At 35.6% G+C, this 19,966-nt stretch overlaps 1 protein-coding gene across 2 annotated transcripts in view; it reads right to left on the bottom strand.

The window, feature by feature from the left end:
- Window positions 1–19,966, bottom strand: part of CSMD1 (CUB and Sushi multiple domains 1) — a 1,197,532-nt gene that overhangs the window by 951,845 nt on the left and 225,721 nt on the right. For both annotated transcript variants that reach the window (XM_063330346.1, XM_063330347.1), the window contains exon 2: window positions 19,223–19,439. In XM_063330346.1, coding sequence (XP_063186416.1) covers window positions 19,223–19,439 — 217 coding nt within the window. The remainder of the gene's footprint in view (window positions 1–19,222; window positions 19,440–19,966) is intronic.

Genomic DNA, 19,966 nt, shown 5'->3' with positions numbered 1-19,966 from the left:
TGCTTACTAAGTACTTTGGGTTTTGGTTTAGAATCATGTTATTTAAAAAGCAATTTATATAGAAGAATAAAAAAACTCAATTACAGTAGAAAGAGCAACAAGCAGAGTAATGAAAGAATGATCAAGATTAAGGTAAAATGGATGAAAATGGGAAACAGGGATTTACTTTATTCAACAAATGCACTTTGTTTTCCTGCATGTAATTTTGCATGCTATAATTGGACACTTTCAATGTAATTTACTTCATTATGTATCTTACACATTGATTTCACTAAAAATAAGATGAGGACGTAAACCATGTTGTTTCCTGCCTCATCCAGGAAATGATGAGCCAGTAAAATCATTGTGGAAATGCTTGTCATTCCAATTAAAGATAGATCTATTAGTATGGCTATTCAATTTATAAACCCTTTGTATTAGCAGTGACTCTGTGCACCTGGTGGTGTTAATCCAGTTGAGGGAAGAGGCTAACGTATCAAAGTGTTATTGATTTTTGTCTACTAAAAAAGTAAGTTATGTACTTACAAGTAAATAATTTAAGTATGATGAGTTGAAAATAATCGGATGATAACTTTTAGGAAAAAAAATCCACCATGAATTAATAGATCACTTATTTATCACTGCTGTAGTGTAGATTGAATCTCAAAATCTGCATACTTCTGGATCCTGCTTATTAAATTTCTACAAGAGAACTAAAGACATAACAACTCCCAGGAGTCCATCTGTCCATTTGAGTTATTTTTTGTGCGAAATTCAGTTATTACAACTGAGCGAAATCGCTTCTTTTAGTCCATAGTTTAGACTAGACCAGTGAATTTCATTTTGTAATCACTAAACAAGTCTTAAATAATAATACTTTTGTGGAACCAGTATTTTCTTTCCCATTTTGATGGAGAATTTGAAAGGGTTTCATAACTGGGTAAATCAAGCAAGGCAACAGGTGTTGCTAGGGGGTCACCAATACTTTGCTGTAGACCAAATCCTTTATTTTCTCTTTATTCCTGCCTTATCCCTTGGACTTCCTTTCCCCTACCCATAATAAAAGAATGCTAGGAGATAATCTTGATCTGCAAGTAATATAACACTGCCCTTTCTCCTTGCTGACACAAAGTCCATGCAGAAAATACCAAACAGCATTTAGTTCTTTTAGAACATTTTTGGCTTTGGGCTGTTGATTTCTTATTTTATTTGGGGTGGGGGAAGCATTCTGCTTTCTCTAAGGATTTAACCACAAAAATTTTTAAACTAGAATGTTACAGTTTTAACCACCATGGATAGCAGAAATTTGAGTGATTAAACTACCTTATATCTGGAACTTATTTCAATCTTTACAATAATGCAGTCCAAAAATTAATCCCTGAATGCAATGTGCTAACTACATAAGACTGAAAACCTTGGTAGCATTGTACCTCAATTTTTGTCAGTTAGGTTGATGGTTGGACTAGATGATCTGAAAGGTCCCTTCCAACCTAGGTGATTCTATGGCTCCATTATTTTGTCCTTTTGGGATTATAGAAACATAGAGCCAATCCCAAAACAGTGAGGCTACGTCCAGTATGTCTCAGGGCTTGTTCAGTGTCACAGTGTCTCTATTTCTTATCAGTTGATTCAGGTGAGATGTAAGAAGCATAAACGGTTGAAGCAGTTGTGGTGGAGGAAAAGACAAACATGAAATCCAAATATCCACCTATGTTCTTAATGGCCTCAGAAAATCTGAGAGAAGCTTTGGCTCTGCTATGATATCTTTCTTCTGGTGGTATTGGGGCACTGCTAACACTAGGAGGTAGCAGGACAGAACAACATTTCCCTGACTCACTGAGGCAATGGGAAGATATTCTCCAGTGACATGCTTGTCTCTTCATCATCCTATACACAAGTACACATTGTAGCCTGTCCTGATGCCTCTGCTGCATGTGTGGGTTTGCTTTGAGGTAATATACTTACTACTCTATATCCACTTTATTTCCTCTGTTCAAAGATCCAAGAGGTGTTACGTCAAAAGTGTGTCTTTTATTGCCCATAAACATCACTTTAGTGTTAGTACAGCTGCTTTCATTGGATCTGTCTTTACAATTACAAACAAAAGACTTGATTTAGTACATACTAGAGTGCCTTACTGCCGAGCTGTGGAAGCTGAACATGTGCTGGCAGCTTGTTTCCCTTGGATTATGGTCCCAAGGCTCTAAAAACCTTTAAACATAAATAAAGTTAAAAGATGCTCAGAAAATACAGATTTGCAGACCTAGCATTTTGTAAAGAGTTTTCTGAAAACAACAAAGGAATATGAACGCTCTGGAAACAGGTCCGCAGAGCACTTTTGCCAAAGGAAAGCAACTTCTATCTCATAGATATGGAAATCCTGATGTAGGAACAGTAAAATTAATTTACTTGCCTGTATTAATAATATTATATACTTTTTCAGCTTTTACTCAATGACCGCTGACAACCTTATAAATATTAAAGTATTTAGCAAGAGAACACCTATTAATGAAAACACTGTTTTCCACAAACAATAAAACAGAAGTCTCCTGCTTCTGAGAGCTGGCTGGCTGACTGAGGTTTTTACTTCAACTCAATCAGAGTGAATTATGATAGAATGAATGTGAAATTTCCATTTTTTGAAGAAAACAGTTAAATTGAGTTAAAATGACCCCAACCAAGTATATTTCAGGTAATTTAGATTTGAACTTCTCATATATGTGGCTTTTTAGGTGCAATAACTAAGTAATATAGCATACTGTGCATCGTGTAATGTAGTTATTCTCTCCACATGTTTTTCTCTCAAATTGAATACAGTTTTATGCACTACTGGAATGCTTGACCAATTAAGCGATTTCAAATACAACATTTGCAAGAGGTACTACAATAACAAGTGAAGTCTTTTAAATTCAATTCTGCAATGAATAAATTTTATTAAATCTTCATATCAATCAATACAGCATGTAAATACAGACAGTAAGGACTATTAAAGCAGGCAAAGATGTTTTATTGGATTCATCCTTATAGCTGTCCACTTGAAAAATGAAGTTGATGGTCAATATGTAAATTTGCTATGATAATTAAACCTCAAATTGTGTATTCAATAACTCAAACTCTGTCTGCTCATATCAATATTGTACCAGTATACACCACAATTCACTTCCACAATGTGATGTCAAATGCCTCTAATTATATTAAATATGTAAAGTAAGCAAAATAAGCAATTTTAAAGTCATACATTGATCCCTAAGATATCATTACCATGAAACAAGACAGAAAGTTTTAGCTAAAGCTTTGGCTAAGCATATTCATCCTTCTTTTTTAGGCAGAGTCTTCCTACACATGAGCAACATATCTGAGGACAGGAAAGTAAAGCTTACAGGAAAGAATGTGTTAATGCATTTCTCTTGAGAAGAAGATACTATCAGCTCTATCTTGTGCTTATAAGATTGCAAAGACTTATTCAGACTGGATGCAGAAAAAATCCTCTCTCTCCAACAGTGACAAGACAGAGGATTTGAAACACAGACAAAAAGAAAATAGTGGAACAGTACTAATAACTAAAGAAGGTATAGAATTAAAATAACTTTTCCTTTCTGTGCTCTATATCTTGAAATGCTAAAGTTGACAAGCTTTCCTTTTGGCAAAGCCTTCATGAAAAGAATGAGAGAACCTATGATTAATGATTGCAGCAACAAAAAATAAATGAGGACAATACTATAGTGTGAAAGCAAGCTTGAACAGTTAGTAAAAAGCTGCCAAATATGCTGAATAGCTTTGAAAACTGGCTTTTATAGAACAAAATGCTGTGCTCCTTATGATAATGTTAGAAATTAGTGCTTTATTTTAAAATTTAAAATATATAATTCAATAATTGCACTAATTTACCTAAATCCATAGGAACTGCATCTCCTCTTTTAGTTTCTTTGGCATTGTATATTTTTGGTGATCTATGGTATAATGTAGTCCTATGACAACTAATACCATTCTTCTGCTCCTCTGCTCTCTCTTACCTTAGGAGTCGGAGAAGCTCAGCATTTGAAAATGAAGATTTCAGAAGCTGCATTTTAAGGGGGATTCAGAATTCCTGGCTGCAGCTTTCTATTTTCCTTATGGAATACTTCTATTATGGTTTTGTTTAATGTAGAAAAAGTGTTCTTTAAATGCTTTGTATAGTTTAAAATAGATCGTCCCTACGATCCACATCAATATGTATTTGAATTCTTGTCAATTAATGAACTGTCCCTTTTCTATGTGTTTTTTGCTTTTCCATTTCCTCCCAAGTGTCATAACTGGACTAAACATTTCAAGACAGATAGATTCTAAAAGCCTAGTTTGTGAATAAAATACATTTTTTCCTCTGTCTCTTTGCAAGACAATTCCTGTGTGTCTATGGAGTTTGTTTGCTTTTTGATTGAATCCTAGGCTTCTTTAAATTAAAAAAAGAGCATGGTTGTCTAAAATTTTCAGAGTTTTGCAGACCTAGTTTGTGTCCACTCAAATGCATTATCTTTCAGTTTTTCTCCAGGTCCATATCTTCTCAACTGCTAACTCACAATACTCATGTTTAAAAGATGCTCTGTCTCAAGAAAAAGCAACAAATCAGTTTATGTGCATGAGGCAAGTTTTATTTTGGCAGATGTGGGAAGATCACAGGTGGGAAATCTGAAATAAGACCAGGAAAAAAGATAGACAAAACATAAAAGGGGCCATCGAATTGAGATAAAAGTAGTTTCTCCAGGTAGATGGGTACAAAAGCTTCAGGAAACCTTGGATTTAAAAAAAAAAAAAAGCCAGATATAGACCAAATGTGGAGCCTCTGGACGACAAGCAGACAGTGGCACTATCAGTCATACTGCTCTTTTGGCCTTTCCGACTTCGGTCACTGCTGTGCAGCCACTAGCGCAATCCAAAACTGGAACTGGGAACATTTGCTTAAAGCCACAGTTTCCACTCTTGTTAAAAGGTCTTATTCACACCTCTTCTAAAATGGCACTGAATATCCACTATCTTAGTCTTTATTAATAAGATGCTTAACTGATAACAGATTTAAAATTCAATTTGCTAGACAATTGCATGATTTTGTTTCTGTTCACAGATGTCAATGTACGCACTGCACATAGTAGGTCAGTGCGCACTGAAAGCTGTGATCAACTGCCTTCATTATAAGCAAGGAATTCACATGCAAACTTCCCATGCACGAGCCTAAAATTGGCCCCTTTTCAATCTGATATTAGATACTCATTCACTGCTGGAGTGTAATTTTTTTATTTTATATGTAAATAACTTGCTTTTCTTTCCTCACTAGAGAATGTTGAGTTATTCATGCTAATGTATTCTTTCATCATTTTTTTTCTTAGTGGCAACCTGTTCCAAACTTGTAACATCTCACAGCAAGCAGAGAGACTAACATCTTTTTCACACAGCATGACATTAGAGTATTTGGCTAAAGGCCCTAAAACATTAAAAAGAAACAAACAAACAAACAAACAATCTTGTTCATGATCCCTGTGTTTACTTGTTATGCTCAATTTGCTCTCTCATGCTTGTAGCACACAACGGAAATTTTGATGGCTTGGTGTTTTGTCTTTATAAGGAAAGGGAGCCTTTTCTCAGTTTCATCCATTTTCCATGATTTCTACAGGAAAAAAGATGAAGCTATGGCTGGGGGAGAGAGGTTTTCTTCTCAGATGCTGGGCAGTGCCTCATGTTCTGTGTGCTGCAGAACATTTATTGAAGGACTCCACACTGTAATTTTTAACCCCCAAGCAATATATTCTTTTACCTTACCAAGAGATGCTAACCTTATTCAGTGACTGTGTATGAAATTTTGAGATTGCCTTACAATTTTTTAAAAAGTCTCTTTCAGTACTTGACCTCTTTCAAGTAAAAGCTAGGCTAAGAAAAAGGTGTTTTATTAGCTCTTTCCTATTGTAATTAGTAAATAAAATGATGTGCAGCATGAAAATGATTGGTGCAATGTTTGATATATGCACAATAGCACGACTATTTGGTTTCATAGTTTCCTGGAAATACATTTTCAAACAAAAGTTAGCATTCTAATTAATTTATTATGCTATTTGTTGCCTGATGTCAGCCTTTGCAAGACATGACATATAAAATGAAATTGGACAAAAATGGACTAAAATGTTTATTTCCCAACACTGTGGTTTGGCTAACTTGTATGAAATTATAGTTGCTTTACCATTTCCCTTGATATTTTCTAACTTGGCTGCACACGTTTGCCTCACATACCTAACAGCCCATATGAATTGTACTCTACTCTAACCAAAACCCTGAGGAGCGAATTCCTCAAAGTAATAATGCCTTGGACTTTATTTAAAACATAATTTCATTTAATACCACTGTTTTCTTGAGTCAGTGCTTCTGTCATAACAAAAAGAAGGAATATTTACCTTTTAAAATGATTTTCTGTTCTATAAATTTTAACTATGATTGTTTTCCATAACACCCCTGTAATTCTTCATCTCTTGCTACATGAAATTATGCTACTAATCAATGACTTCCAGAGTATTCCCCCTCCACCATAAGGTAAATAATTTTTCTAACTTTTGTTGTTATACCGTGCGTAAACATCTTCCATTTAGTGAAAAAAACTGAGGCAGATTTTCAAAGTAGTATACAGATGATTGCATTCATTGTCACAAAAGAATCTCTGGTTTAATTTTCTGACATACGGCAGCTTAAATGTAAAGGAAAAAAAATATATTTTTAATTGGAAAGTTTAATCAATATTATGATGGCTAATTTATAAACTATGAGACAAGATGTCTCTCCTCTTTACCTTAAATCTGTGAACACATTGTACAGGGAAATCCCTGTGTGATTCTCTTGGGAATCCCTACCTCATTACTTCATCACCACAGATGAAGCAAGGATCTTGTCTCGCTTTCCTTTCTGAGAAAAGCTCTGAGGGAAGCTTTTAAAATTATAACACCAAAATGTTACAATTTGTAAGTATAGCAAAGGACAGTGGAGATCTGAAATGCTCACTACCTCGCTCAGATTTTCCTCCTTAACAAGGTGTGGTCAATAGTTCACCAGAGACAAAACTTGCATATCCATCTATTAAGAACCCTGTTTTATCATACAGGAACCCACCAAACATAAGAACAGTGGTCTCATATTAAATCAACCATCTTCTGTTTCTTCTTCATCAAACACATTATGACATACTGGAGGTGGACGTAACATTTAACAATGATGTCAGAAGACAAGATTCTTGCCCTAAGCAGCTCATCTAATTTTGACTGCACCAATGGATCTGGTGTGAAAAGAGGCACAAACATTCCTGGAAATGGCATAACTGACTTTTACATAGTTTTCTAACAAAATAACATAACATAACATAACATAACATAACATAACATAACATAACATAACATAACATAACATAACATAACATAAATAAATTAAATTAAATTAAATTAAATTGAATTTGATGGAAGTCAGAAATGTGCTGAAGTAATAATGAATGTAAAGTGGTAAGCATGAGATGCAGAAGCAGAAAACAGGGTTATGCCAAGGTTATGTTGACACCTGCTTTCTGTTTCTGTAAGAATTTTTTTAAAAAAAGTAATGTATCCCAAAGGTAAAACAAGAAGCAATGAAGCCAAGTCTTTATGTAAAATATATATAAATATCTCTACTATCTAGAGATTGCACTTAGAATCATAGAATCATGGAGTTGCCTAGGTTGGAAGGGACCTTTCAGATCATCTAGTCCAACCATCAACCTAACCTAACCTGACAAAACCCATCACTAACCCATATCTCTAAGCACTACGTCTACCCATCTTTCAAATACCTCCAGGGATGGTGACTCAACCACTTCCCTGGGCAGCCTGTTCCAATGCTTAATAACCCTTTCAGTGTAAAAATTTCTCCTAATATCCAGTCTAAACCTCCCCTGGTGCAACCTGAGGCCATTTCCTCTTCTCCTGTGGCCTGTTCCTTGGGAGAAGAGACCAACGCTTGGGAGAAGAGACCAACAGACTTGCTCAGATCTGTCTTGGTAAAGGCGGAAAATGCCTCCAGGAAGAGAAATAGAGAATAAGAGCACCATATACAGCTTTGTATTTGACTGTTAACTGCAAAACTCATCTTCTTTGGTTGGATCTGATGGTACCATTTTCTTGGAAGCCTATAATAAATCCAGTATATGCCATAAAAATTAAGTTTTATTTTAAGGCTATGCAAATGTCTCACTAGGTGTTTTTGTGGAGGTTCCCTCAGAAATGCCTCAGAGTACCCATAGTATGTAGAACACATCTGCCTATTCTGCTCTGGGTCTACGACCTATCACAAATAAGTTAATTCCTGCACAGTAATTAAGGTACATTTATAATTTTATATCTTTTATTATGAAGATAAATATACGTTTTTTAAAATATCATAAATATCTGAAGTTAGATTAACTAGACATAGCAACCTTTTTAAGACTATATGAAAAAACTCCTTCCCACCTACATAGTGACCAGCATTATCAATCAAAGAACTTTTAAAGTTGTTTTTTGCAGATAATCACACAGCGCAAAAGAGTTTCTCCACCTTACAGAAACAACAGGAGTGTGTAAATCCATTTTACCATTACACATCAGGTCTTGCACAGTCATCCTTAAAAAACAAAGACAAATCCAGCCATAAAGTAGTCTACAGCTTGGTGGTCAGGGCACCCACTCTGGTTCAAGCCTCCACTTCACCTGAAGAAGGCACAGGAGCCATCAGTCTCACCCACATACCCAGAGAATCCTTAGTCAGTGGGATATGGCACCAGATCGCTGCTTTTTTCTGATGCTATAAATGATTAATTACTTGGATAAAGCAGAACAGCTCCAAAAGGAGACAGTGAGACTGAGACAAACATTACCATCAAGTCCTTCATTTCAATCAGGCAACTCAGGAGATTAAATCTGGATTTCCGTACCCCTCAAGTGAATTCCCTAACATACCTGTTGCTGGATATTTCAGTTGAAAGATGCATCAAAATTAAAGGAATTGCTGTCCTGGCTCCGGTGGGGTTAGGGTTAATTTTCCGCAGGCTTCGGCAGGGACACAGGTATTCCATGCCATGTGAGCCATGCCCACCCTGAGCTGCCAGGGAAGGGTGCAGGAAGCCGCAGCTTGGAGCGGGAGCCAGGGGGAGGGCGCCCTGGTACGGTCGGTGAGCAGCGGTTCTGTAATCGTGTTTGTATGTTCCTCTATCCGTGTTATTGTTGTTGTTTTCTTGTTCCCTTTGCTGTTCTGTTAAACTGCCTTTGTCTCAACCCACAGTTTTGCCTTTTTCTTCCGATTCTTTCCCGTACTGTGGAAGCTCGAGAGAGCGGCATGTGGTTCTTTGTTGCCATCTGAGGCCAAACCACGACAATAGCCATGAACAACTTTACATTAAAACATTCCTACCTGTAATTGATAATACATCTGCTCTACTACAAATGGGGACTTCTTAACCAGATTCCCCATGCTTATACAGTTTGTATCAAAATTAATAGCTCAGCCATATATTCTGCAATGACATAGGACAAAACCAGTCCTGAGCTACTTGATGCATACAGTAGTCATGGTGGAGAGACAATTTCTGTATTAGAGTCTTTCAGTGCAGGAGTTATATTAGGTACATGTGCCTAAACGTATGGTTTAGCCAATCTATAAACTTTTTAACACTTTGTTTCTGGTATCCCCGCTTTCTCTTCCCATCCCCATTATTCCACTGTTCTCACCTCCTCACCTCACGCACCCCCCAATGTTCTCGCTATTCTGTCTGTGAGCCCTATGAATATGAAAGGTTTTCTTTGCCCAAATGGTAAATAACGTAGCTCAGTTCCAGGGGCAAGGAAAAGGTGACCGAGAAAATCCTTATGTGATTTTGTCATTGTGGAAAGTGCGAGATAAAATTCACTTTCAACAAAATAACACATTGGAAGCCACAGAAAGTGCTGAAAGTTGCTTTAAAAATTCATGGGAAAAAGAAAAGAAATTCAACTCTCACTGTACTATTTTGAGAGAGATGATCAGCTGAAAGTTGTGCCGAAAAGTAAACACAGATACGCGCAGACACACTTCAAGGACGTTTTTGTGGACAGTAATTAGGAGCCTATCTTTTGAGTAATGGAAACTCTAATACCTATAGGTATATTTTCAAAGAATTATTCTGGATCAACGGGATTATTGTGCCCCCTGTTTTTCATTATTTTAACTATCAATTTAAACAGCGCTTTGCTGTTCTGTAATTCAATACTCTAAATAAAATCTGCTAAAACTAGTTGCTTTTTTAAAGAAGATTATAACTATGGGACTTTTAACTTCAGCATTCAAATGTAAATGTTAAAAACTACAAGTTTTAAGAACGGTTTTTGTGTGGTTTTTTTATTAGACTTCAATGTACTCATGAATCAGTCCTATAACATACTTTTTACTCTAATTCATAATTAAAGAATTATCTCAAGAAATTAAAAATATTAAATTGATTTTTAAATAGTGTGTATTAATTTGTATTAAAATTTATTGTAATTTTGTTATTTTTTGTCTTGTTATGCATATTTAACTTCAGAAGCCTAGAGAACTAACCTGTCTTAGTAGCTAAGATAAACATGCAGTCTAACGTTGGCATCTGTTATTTTCTTTTCTTTGCTATTTTGCTTTTCTTTCATGACACTGGTCACACTAGATCCTTCAAAGAAAACCATGCTGCATAATTGTGTGTGAGTTTGAGGGGGAGAGATGAGCAAAGAACTTTTTTTTTTTTAATTATCTTTTTGTTGAAAGACAGTAAATGAGGTCTGCAGATGGAAGAGAACATTGATAAATCAATGAAAAGAGTAGACAGTTCAAAGTAAGAAGTCTTCTAAGGGCACTGCTCCCTGCCAAGTTGGTATTGAGCCTATTATCAAAATTTGCCTTCACTTCGCTTATGATGTGTCATTCTCATTATATGCACTTCTAGTCAGCCAATGACTAGTTAGTTTTCTTAATAAATCCATTTAGTTGAATGGAGATGAGTATACATAGTTTCCACTCAAATGAAAGTATGAGCGCAGGAATAACTTGGGACTTCAGCAGAAGTATATTTTAGTCTCCATTAAGTGAGAAAAACATCATTGTCAAAACCCAAGGCTCCTAGGAAAGTCATCAGATGCTCTTGTGAATATAAACAGGATGAAAACTGAGTAATATCGGGAGGTGCAAGATTATGAGAATGCTTGTCTACAAAATTTGTTCTACAAGCGGAGTTGATTGTGTGTGACTGGCTTGCAGAGGAAAGGATGCTGATTTTCCACTGACTCAATTCAGAGCAGAGACATTGCAGAGTTCCTCTCCAGTGCCTGAACATTTATGATGCTGTATGTGTCCCATGATCGCTACATCCTTGTTCAGCACAGGGTGACCCAAAACCAGACTATGATCATACAGTCAATAATCACAAGGCTTAGTTAAGACAGGCAGGTAATTACCAGATGACAGTAAGAAAATTCACAGTTTAACGTAATGACATATATCAGAAATATGACAAATCAGTTACTATGTTTTATAAAGGTTTTTTTTTCTTTAATTTGCCAGTTAACAGCTAAAATTTGTTTATCCACTTTAAAACAAACAAGCAGACACAATTTCTTCATGGCATACAGGTTATTTACTGATTAAGAAGTTATCTATCACAGTTATATAGAAACTCTGAAAAATCAAGGGGCCAGATTTCGACAGCTGGACTTTCTTCTCATTGAGGAGTCCAGCTGCAAATTTTCTAAAGGTTGTAATTTAATTATTAGCTTGCAGTCAGCAAAGGGAACTGACTGTTGTCTGACCAAGAGCTGTTGCAATAGTCATTCTACACACAGCATTAAGGGATGCTGATCAGCAGGGCTTCTGTACATAATTACGTCAATTCAACATGTATCATCTAAAATAAAAAGGAGTCTCTTTTTGAACAAGATGGGAGATGCAGAAAGACTGATATAAAACTGCTTTATGTATACCGTATGTCTAATACATGTTTAGGTGACAGGTAATAAAGGTAAGCAATTGGCCACACTCTCAAAATTAATGGATTTAGGAGCAAAAATTCATTACACAATCAGCAATAGAGTTAATGTTATCACCTATTTAGTCAGAAAGTTTTCTGAAATTTTTGCTGTCAATTGTATCACCAAGCTACACAAAAAGACTTTTTTAAGGTGCATTTAAGTTGTAAGAGCTGTAATTCCCCAAACTGTGTTTATCTGAATTCTTAATGGCTTCCAGTATCCTATTCCTAAGGAGTTTTGAGAATAAAATGAATGTGAGATCTTACACCAAATCATGGGGGTTTTAGGAGCTTCAGAAACTCACAAATGAAGGGAAAATGAAAAAATAAAATCCTCTCAAAAAAGCATGAGATGCCAAATTGTGTTCAAAAAATCTTGAAAGTATTTGTACTTCTGCAGACTACAAACTCATTGGTCTGACAGAATTGAAGAGGCTCTCTCTAAAATATTGTAGATTATGTGAGTTCCCTCAAGCAGAGATCATACCAGTGAAGGCAATTTTCTTATACTTGGCCAGTACTGAAGTCACATCTGAACCTTATTCTGAGATTTCAGATAAAGCAAAGATGTAAACTGACCTCTTCAAAACCCACATACATGTACATCCATACCCACACTACCAACTTGCAATTTTCTGTGATTTTATATCTTAAATACTGGATAATGGATACCCAAGGTGTTCTGTTTTGTAAAATAATTTATCAATGAATGTATGAGTGTTTCATTTAGTATAACCATAATATGATTATTTTAAGGTGAATAAGTAATTATTTGTAATATATCAATATGGCCCCTCACTACAAGAAAGACATTGAGGTGCTGGAGCGGGTCCAGAGAAGGGCAACAAAGCTGGTGAGGGGTCTGGAGAACAAGTCTTATGAGGAGGGGCTGAGGGAGCTGGGGGTGTTTAGCCTGGAGAAAAGGAGGGTGAGGGGAGACCTTATCACTCTCTACAACTACCTGAAAGGAGGCTGTAGAAAGGTGGGGGTCAGTCTTTTCTCCCAAGGAACAGGGGACAGGACAAGAGGAAACGGCCTCAGGTTGTGCCAGGGGAGGTTTAGACTGGATATTAGGAAAAATTTTTACACTGAAAGGGTTATTAAGCATTGGAAGAGTCTGCCCGGGGAAGTGGTTGAGGCACCATCCCTGGAGGTATTTAAAAGACAGGTAGACATAGTGCTTAGAGATATGGGTTAGTGATGGGTTTTGTCAGGTTAGGTTAGGTTGATGGTTGGACTAGATGATCTGAAAGGTCCCTTCCAACCTAGGCAATTCTATGATTCTAATATACAATAACAAATAACAGGGGAGGGAAATGTGCACCTCTCATCTGAAATCAAAGATCTACTCTAAAACATTGTCATGTGAAACACTTAGAAGCTATTCATAAAGAATAACGTATCTTTCTCAGCAGGCTATATGAGGTATCTTTCAATACTGAGTAATGCTTTTCTACTTGATTGGAAAGGTGTTTATACACCAATTTTTTTATTATCCCTTTAACTCAAATTTGTTTGTACACTTATGATTACCTAGCACAGGCTAAAGTTTCTAAAACTATAGAAGTTAACATTTTAGGGAGCCACATCCCAACTCTCCCCTTCTGAGTCCCTTACTAGTAATACTTTTGATGGCAAAACACTCCAAACAAATGCACCAAATCACTGCTGTCACTTACACAGGTCCAGTTTGAAAAACAGGGAAGAGGCAAAGACTGTAAATTCTGTAAATGCTGTAAAAGCTCTGAAAATGTACTATGGCCAGTTTCAGGTGAAAAAAAGAGATCTACCTTCACAGAGGACAAAGAAATTGAGCACAGCTACATTTTCATTATGGTGAGTGTCCCATTCATTTTTTACAGGAAAATGTGCTGACTTGAACAACTACATTATAAAAGATTTGAGCAACTGATGCAGAATTTTGCAGTATAAATTCATGCATTACTTTGATGTGCTAAATGAATGTTTTTTTTCTTTCTGAGAAATAATAGTTCCCTAAATGTGAAATGGATTTTCTTAGGTGTGAGTTCAAACAATACTCTGTGGTTTTTGGAACCATCATTTAGTATCAGCCTAAAACATGTAATTAATATGGCCTATAATTCTTGGCGAAGTAGCTTGTTGTTAGTAAGTAGACTCCTTATTAGACTGTATATTTAATAAAATTTTCATTAAATCTTTTAACTATGTAGGTTTGCCAACAAAATTAGCAAGTTTAAGATTTTGAATTGAGAAGCTAAAATTTTAGGGAAGAGGATTTTTGCCTTTTATCCATATGTGAAAAAAAATAAATTGACATATATGAGCTTGAAGCTGCCAGTAATGCACACATAAATTTTCTTTCCTTCCATTGCATGCTTTTTTTGCCGTTGGCAGAAACTATCTGTCAGCATTTAGCTGATCAGGTCATAGTTTCCTTTCTTTCCTAAAATAGCTATGTGATATACAATGAATTTTAGCCCTCTACTACAAATGATTCCTTCTTCCTAATACTTTAATGGGTGAAAAAGACAAGAAAAATCTGATTTAACATAAGAAGGGGAAGAAGAGCCATTGATAGGCATCTCCACTGGCATGAACTCAGTAATCAATTTGCATAATCATACAATAATAGTTCTCCTTTTCTTACAGAAGTACAAAATCCTAGAATATTCTGCTGAAGTTATTCAGTAATCTTGTTTTACAAATTTGAACACCATCCCAGTTTCTGTTACTTTGTGCTGTGTTCTAGGTAGGCTTCAGCTGGAAAAAAGATGGCTACTATTCTCATTCCTATACTGTTTTCTTCATGAAATCACCAGCTCACACACACATAAATCCTACATATTGAAATCAACTTGTAGAAAATGATATGCAATAAAAAGTTTAAAAAAAAAGACATGAAATTTTCATGTGGCAGGAAAAAAAAAGAAATAAAGAACTGTAAACTGCACAAAGCTCCTCTTGCTGCAGTGTCAGCAGTTCTGTAGAGAGGCCAATCACCCTCTCATTACTTCACTGTTCTCTTGATCCTGGAGAGAAGGAGGGTAGAAACTGTTTTCCAAAGAAAAAAACAAACAATAAAGGACAAAAAAACAAACAAAACCCAAACAAACATATTGAATACATGATAACTCTTAGTTTGAGAAGATAAAAGAGGTTTAATAGGAAACAGGAGCCCAAAGTTTAACTTCAGTGAACATTTTTTATCTCCATGCTTGGATTATGAAGTGCAGAATATACATATGGTTTATTGCTTGCTGAAGACAGGAAAAAGTTAATATTGTGAAGAATTCACATATAATTCCTGTTATTTCTACATGATTCAAGAAAGCAGAGGGAACATGTTGCCATTTAACATTCATTGTGTATATGACTGTCAGAAAATTTTTGGTAAGCTTTATTTTATTACATGCTCTGTTAGCAACTTCCATTGTTTGTATTACCGCTCCATTAAAACAAAAATGTTTACTTCAACTAATATGAGTAATAACAAGCAGCATCTCTTTTATTATTACCTAGGCTGCAGTAAACTAAATAATGCTTTGAAGGCCTGAGAAACCATGAAGGCAAGCAGATATTTTAAAATCCCTTTCCAAATAATATATCTCATGTATGTCCAAAATAAGTGACAGCTGCATATACACACACAAAAAAATATTCACGTCTGTACATTTCCATCTTCCCATCAGTGTACATAATTTAAATAGCAGCTTTTATGTGTAAGAAAAAGCAAAATTGCTTGCAATCCATTTTTAAGAATTTTACAGGATTTTCTGAGAGATTGGCTTGATCAATTGAAAAATATTATTTCAGAATATCTTGCACAGATCTTCAGTAACTAACTCTTAGGTAAACTGAATGTGTGATACTAAAAAAGTAACTTTTACTGACAGATACTTTAACACAGAGATTATAGCATTTACCTGGATTTGACATAGGAAAAAATGCGGAATCTCCGGCCATAAACTGAGATGAAGGCAATCACACATACAAAGTCTCGGTTCACCATGCTTGTAACACTCACAGTTCAAGGTCTTAACACCCCACTTCACCTCTTCAGCAAAAGAGGTTTTGATACAGGCACTTCTATTTACCCAGTCCTGTTCCAGTTTCCCTATACCCCTCTATGAAACCCCTCTTCAGGAATTCCGCATACAGGAAAAATATACTGTAACAAGACTCACGCTGAACCTGAACTACACTGAACTACTGAATCAACTCTTACTTAGGGAAACAATCCACAAGGAATACAACTGAGAAGCAATTTTGTTGTCTCAGTGCACCACACTTGCAACTCTTCTCCACAAGAGTTTTGTTCATGTGAATTCTGTGTGCTGATTGTTAACTACATATAACAAATGACAACGCATTTACAATTTAAAATGCAAATAAAAAATACATTTTACCTCTTTTCCCAGCTTAATTCAAATTTGGTTGTATTTTGAAATCTTTCCCCATCAACTGATAATGCAATACTTAAGCAATACGATAAGTTTTTTTCAATAACGTAGAACTGAGACATCTGTTTTGTTTACAATATATGGTAAAATTGATTATCTAACTTTATGTTTATTTATACAATTAAGACTACAGTACCCTACAAAACATTATCATAACAGATGGCATTAGACTTAAAACTTCACTTCTCCTCTTTTTTTTTATATATATATATATACACACAGACATACATATACACACACATCTCAAATCCTGTTCTGTGTTCTGTGAATTTTGCAATGATAAAAATAAAGCAGCTGCAGCAATCTTTTAAGGACAATTTTGGACCGCAAATCTCAGTAATTATGCAGAATGACAGAATGCTAGTTGGGTTTTATCTAGAAAAACAGGAAGACGTAAAATAGCACTTTCTAGTGCCTTATCTTTTGTTTATATTGTTCTTCCTGCTACTATCTTCTCAGCCTCCTCATACATAACTTACAATAACCTATGATAGCTACCATGTGTAATTTATGCCTTAAATAAGAATATGTTTTAATAATGCACTGTCCAAAGAAGTTCATATGCATCTTACAACTGCCTGTTTCTCCTTTCTTCCTCTACAAAACCAGCTTAATATAATTTATTCCTTTCCCTTATCGTTTCAATGTATTTTATATATGTTTCTACTTTCTTGGGTTTTACAATCAATGTGCAGTTAAAGTGTCCTGGTGCACATTTAGCATACAAAGAGGTCTTTCAGGCAGCACAGAAAACTAGTTGAATGTACTATTCATTTTTATCCAATTTTGCTTTAGCAGCTGAAAAATACTATACAAAATATGGGATGAATATTACTTAATTATTATAGTTTGTGAGTGCTATATATTTACACATATATTTTTAAGGAAAACCTCCAGATTTTGCATGATGGCTAAAGAAATATAATTACCCCAAATCTAGTAATTTTATCTGTGAAATAAAAAAAGCATACCCTTGAAGCCGAAGTTCCAAGATGCTCTCTTGCATTTGCATGCTGTCAGCTAAAAAACCAAGACTATAATTTTCCAATATCTGCTAAGTGAATTGTCTTGAAAATGTGCAATTGTAGAGGGGTACACCTGTGAATGTGCTTTGTGCAACAAAGGGTACGTCACAGGGTATGAGACATGTCAATAGAAACCTGTCATTCAAATTCTGCTTTTTTAATCTCTGCATGCTGGAAAGCCAACAAATGCTTTTTTCCTTATAATAGCATTTATGAAGGTAACTAATTGGCAAACAGAAGCAAGGAAACAAAAATCTGTTTCACTGTTGGAAGTTGGAAATGAAATCCTTCTTTTACTGAAATCAGTGGCAATTACAATGACTTCAGTGGGATCAAGATCATACTTAGGAATTTTAAGTCTTATACGCTCATACCCACAGATCATCAGTTGGTGCTCTTCCTTGAAACAATTTTCTACTAACAGATCAGTTCAAAACAAGCAGGCATGTTAGCTATTGATAACAAAAGCATTTGACTGAAAAAGAAGTATTAATCCTTGTATACAGGTGATACAAGTAATAAAGGTCAATTAAGTACGGTAAATTAAGCACATACACTGTGCAACTCAAGAATTGGTAGCTGTGAACTACGTTCCACGGTCTTCAAAACTTTTTGAACTGAGTCAACAATCAATCAGAACATTGTTCTTGTCAAAAATACATGATGATATCCACTAAAACGCAGAACAAATTGGTGATGTTCCCACATTTGTTTTAGCAGTATAATATAAATCAGCAGCATGTAAAAGAGTAATCAGACAACAGAACTGACAGCAGTGTTTTACAGTACTTCATAAATCTCATGCCTGAACAGAAAATGACAGAGCAGCATTGAAAGCAATGCTTGCTTTCCAGCTCTGCAGTCCAGATGCAGCAAATGACCGAGGAACCAAAAACAAGACACCAATGAAATTAATGCACCAAAATCTGAAGTCGTGAAAACCTTCAAGATCAAAAAGCTTCCATAAAGCATCTTTGTAACCTCAGTGGTATTTGCATATATAAGATATCCCAGTTTCTAACCTTTAAAGGTCCCTAATTGCTTAATAATTGTATTTACTTAGAGATGGAAAAAAATTTCAATTTTGGCAAAGTAAAAAAATTTACAGCTCAACTCATCTGCAAGGCAGGCAATAATGACCTGAGGGATTTAATCTGGCAAGCATTCCCAGAGGTTGCCTAACACTCACTAATGAGATTGTGCCTCTCACAAACTAGTCTATTGCCCACCTCTTCTTCCATGCCACATTCAATGAGTGATCCTGGGAAACTGTTAGCACAAGCAGCATACCCATCCCCTGATTCAAATCTTGTAGGCATGGTAGAAAAGTAAAGCATGATCTCAGTAAGAGTTCTTTCAAAAACTGGGGACAGGTGGCTTCAGGACAGGGTCCCTGGGCCAAATCTGGACTCCACCGGGGGACAGATAAACAGGAAAAAACTACTGCAATATTGGATACTTTTGTGCTCAGGGCCTTTACCAAAACTGACCTTGAACTGTACAAATTTTAAGTACAACTGATGCTACTGGTACGCAAGCTGGGGCCATAAAGATCTGAAACTTGGATTAATGCCTTTTGCTGTGAAATCTTGGGGCAGTGCTATCCCCTTGGCTGGGGAAGAACTGAGGAAACACAGTGTAGTTCCAACATATCATCAGAACGTCTATTCAGGAGAGAAAGAGAGAGGTAAAGAGAGAGAGAGAAAGAAATGAAGAAAGGAAAAAAGGTACCTTACCTCACTTTTAAATTGCCTTGCTGTGGCTGTCCATCGTAAATTGACAAAATATCAAAATCTTCCTCAAGGGCAAAAGTATGAAACGACAATTGTATCCTGTTACGTTCTCCTGTGATAATGATCCACGTGCAGTTGGCATAATTTGGATAACCATGAGGAAATCCAGGGCTTTCTATAGTACCGTTTGGTCCCTGTACTAAGCCTCCACAGTTCTGACCTGAAAAAGAAGAAAGAAAAATATGTGTTTCAGTGTTTTTTCTCTCCCCCAGTATATATTCTTACACAAGTAACTATATGTAAACTTAATTTTATAACATTTTTTCTAATTTACAATCACCACATAAAATTGCATTTATACCATTCTTCCCTCTGGATTCAAAACCCCCATTGCTGGATTTTCTGAGACACCTACCATCTTTTTATGCAATGAATCATTATTTGAGGTTATGTAGTATTAACAATGTATGATTTATTAATCCGAATGTGAAATTTAAGCATTAGCCTTGATGCCATAAATTCAACAGACTGACAGTTTTAATGCCAGAGAGTGTTCAGGGCTTTTTGGTGAATGCCATTTACAAAGTTTTTATATAAATACTAAGGTATTAGAGTTTCTGGTGTTCTGAAACGCTTTCAACACAGAGAGCAAAATGTATACATACATTTATTACACGTTCTGTTGCAACCAACATTAAGATTTTTATACTTCAAAAACACAGCAAAATTTCTGTGGTACAACATTTT

The sequence above is a fragment of the Chroicocephalus ridibundus genome, chromosome 3 (genome assembly GCF_963924245.1).
Source record: "Chroicocephalus ridibundus chromosome 3, bChrRid1.1, whole genome shotgun sequence".
Taxonomy (NCBI): Eukaryota; Metazoa; Chordata; class Aves; order Charadriiformes; family Laridae; genus Chroicocephalus; species Chroicocephalus ridibundus.
Note: the sequence above shows the minus strand (reverse complement) of the source record. Positions and strands in the feature narration are given on the sequence as shown.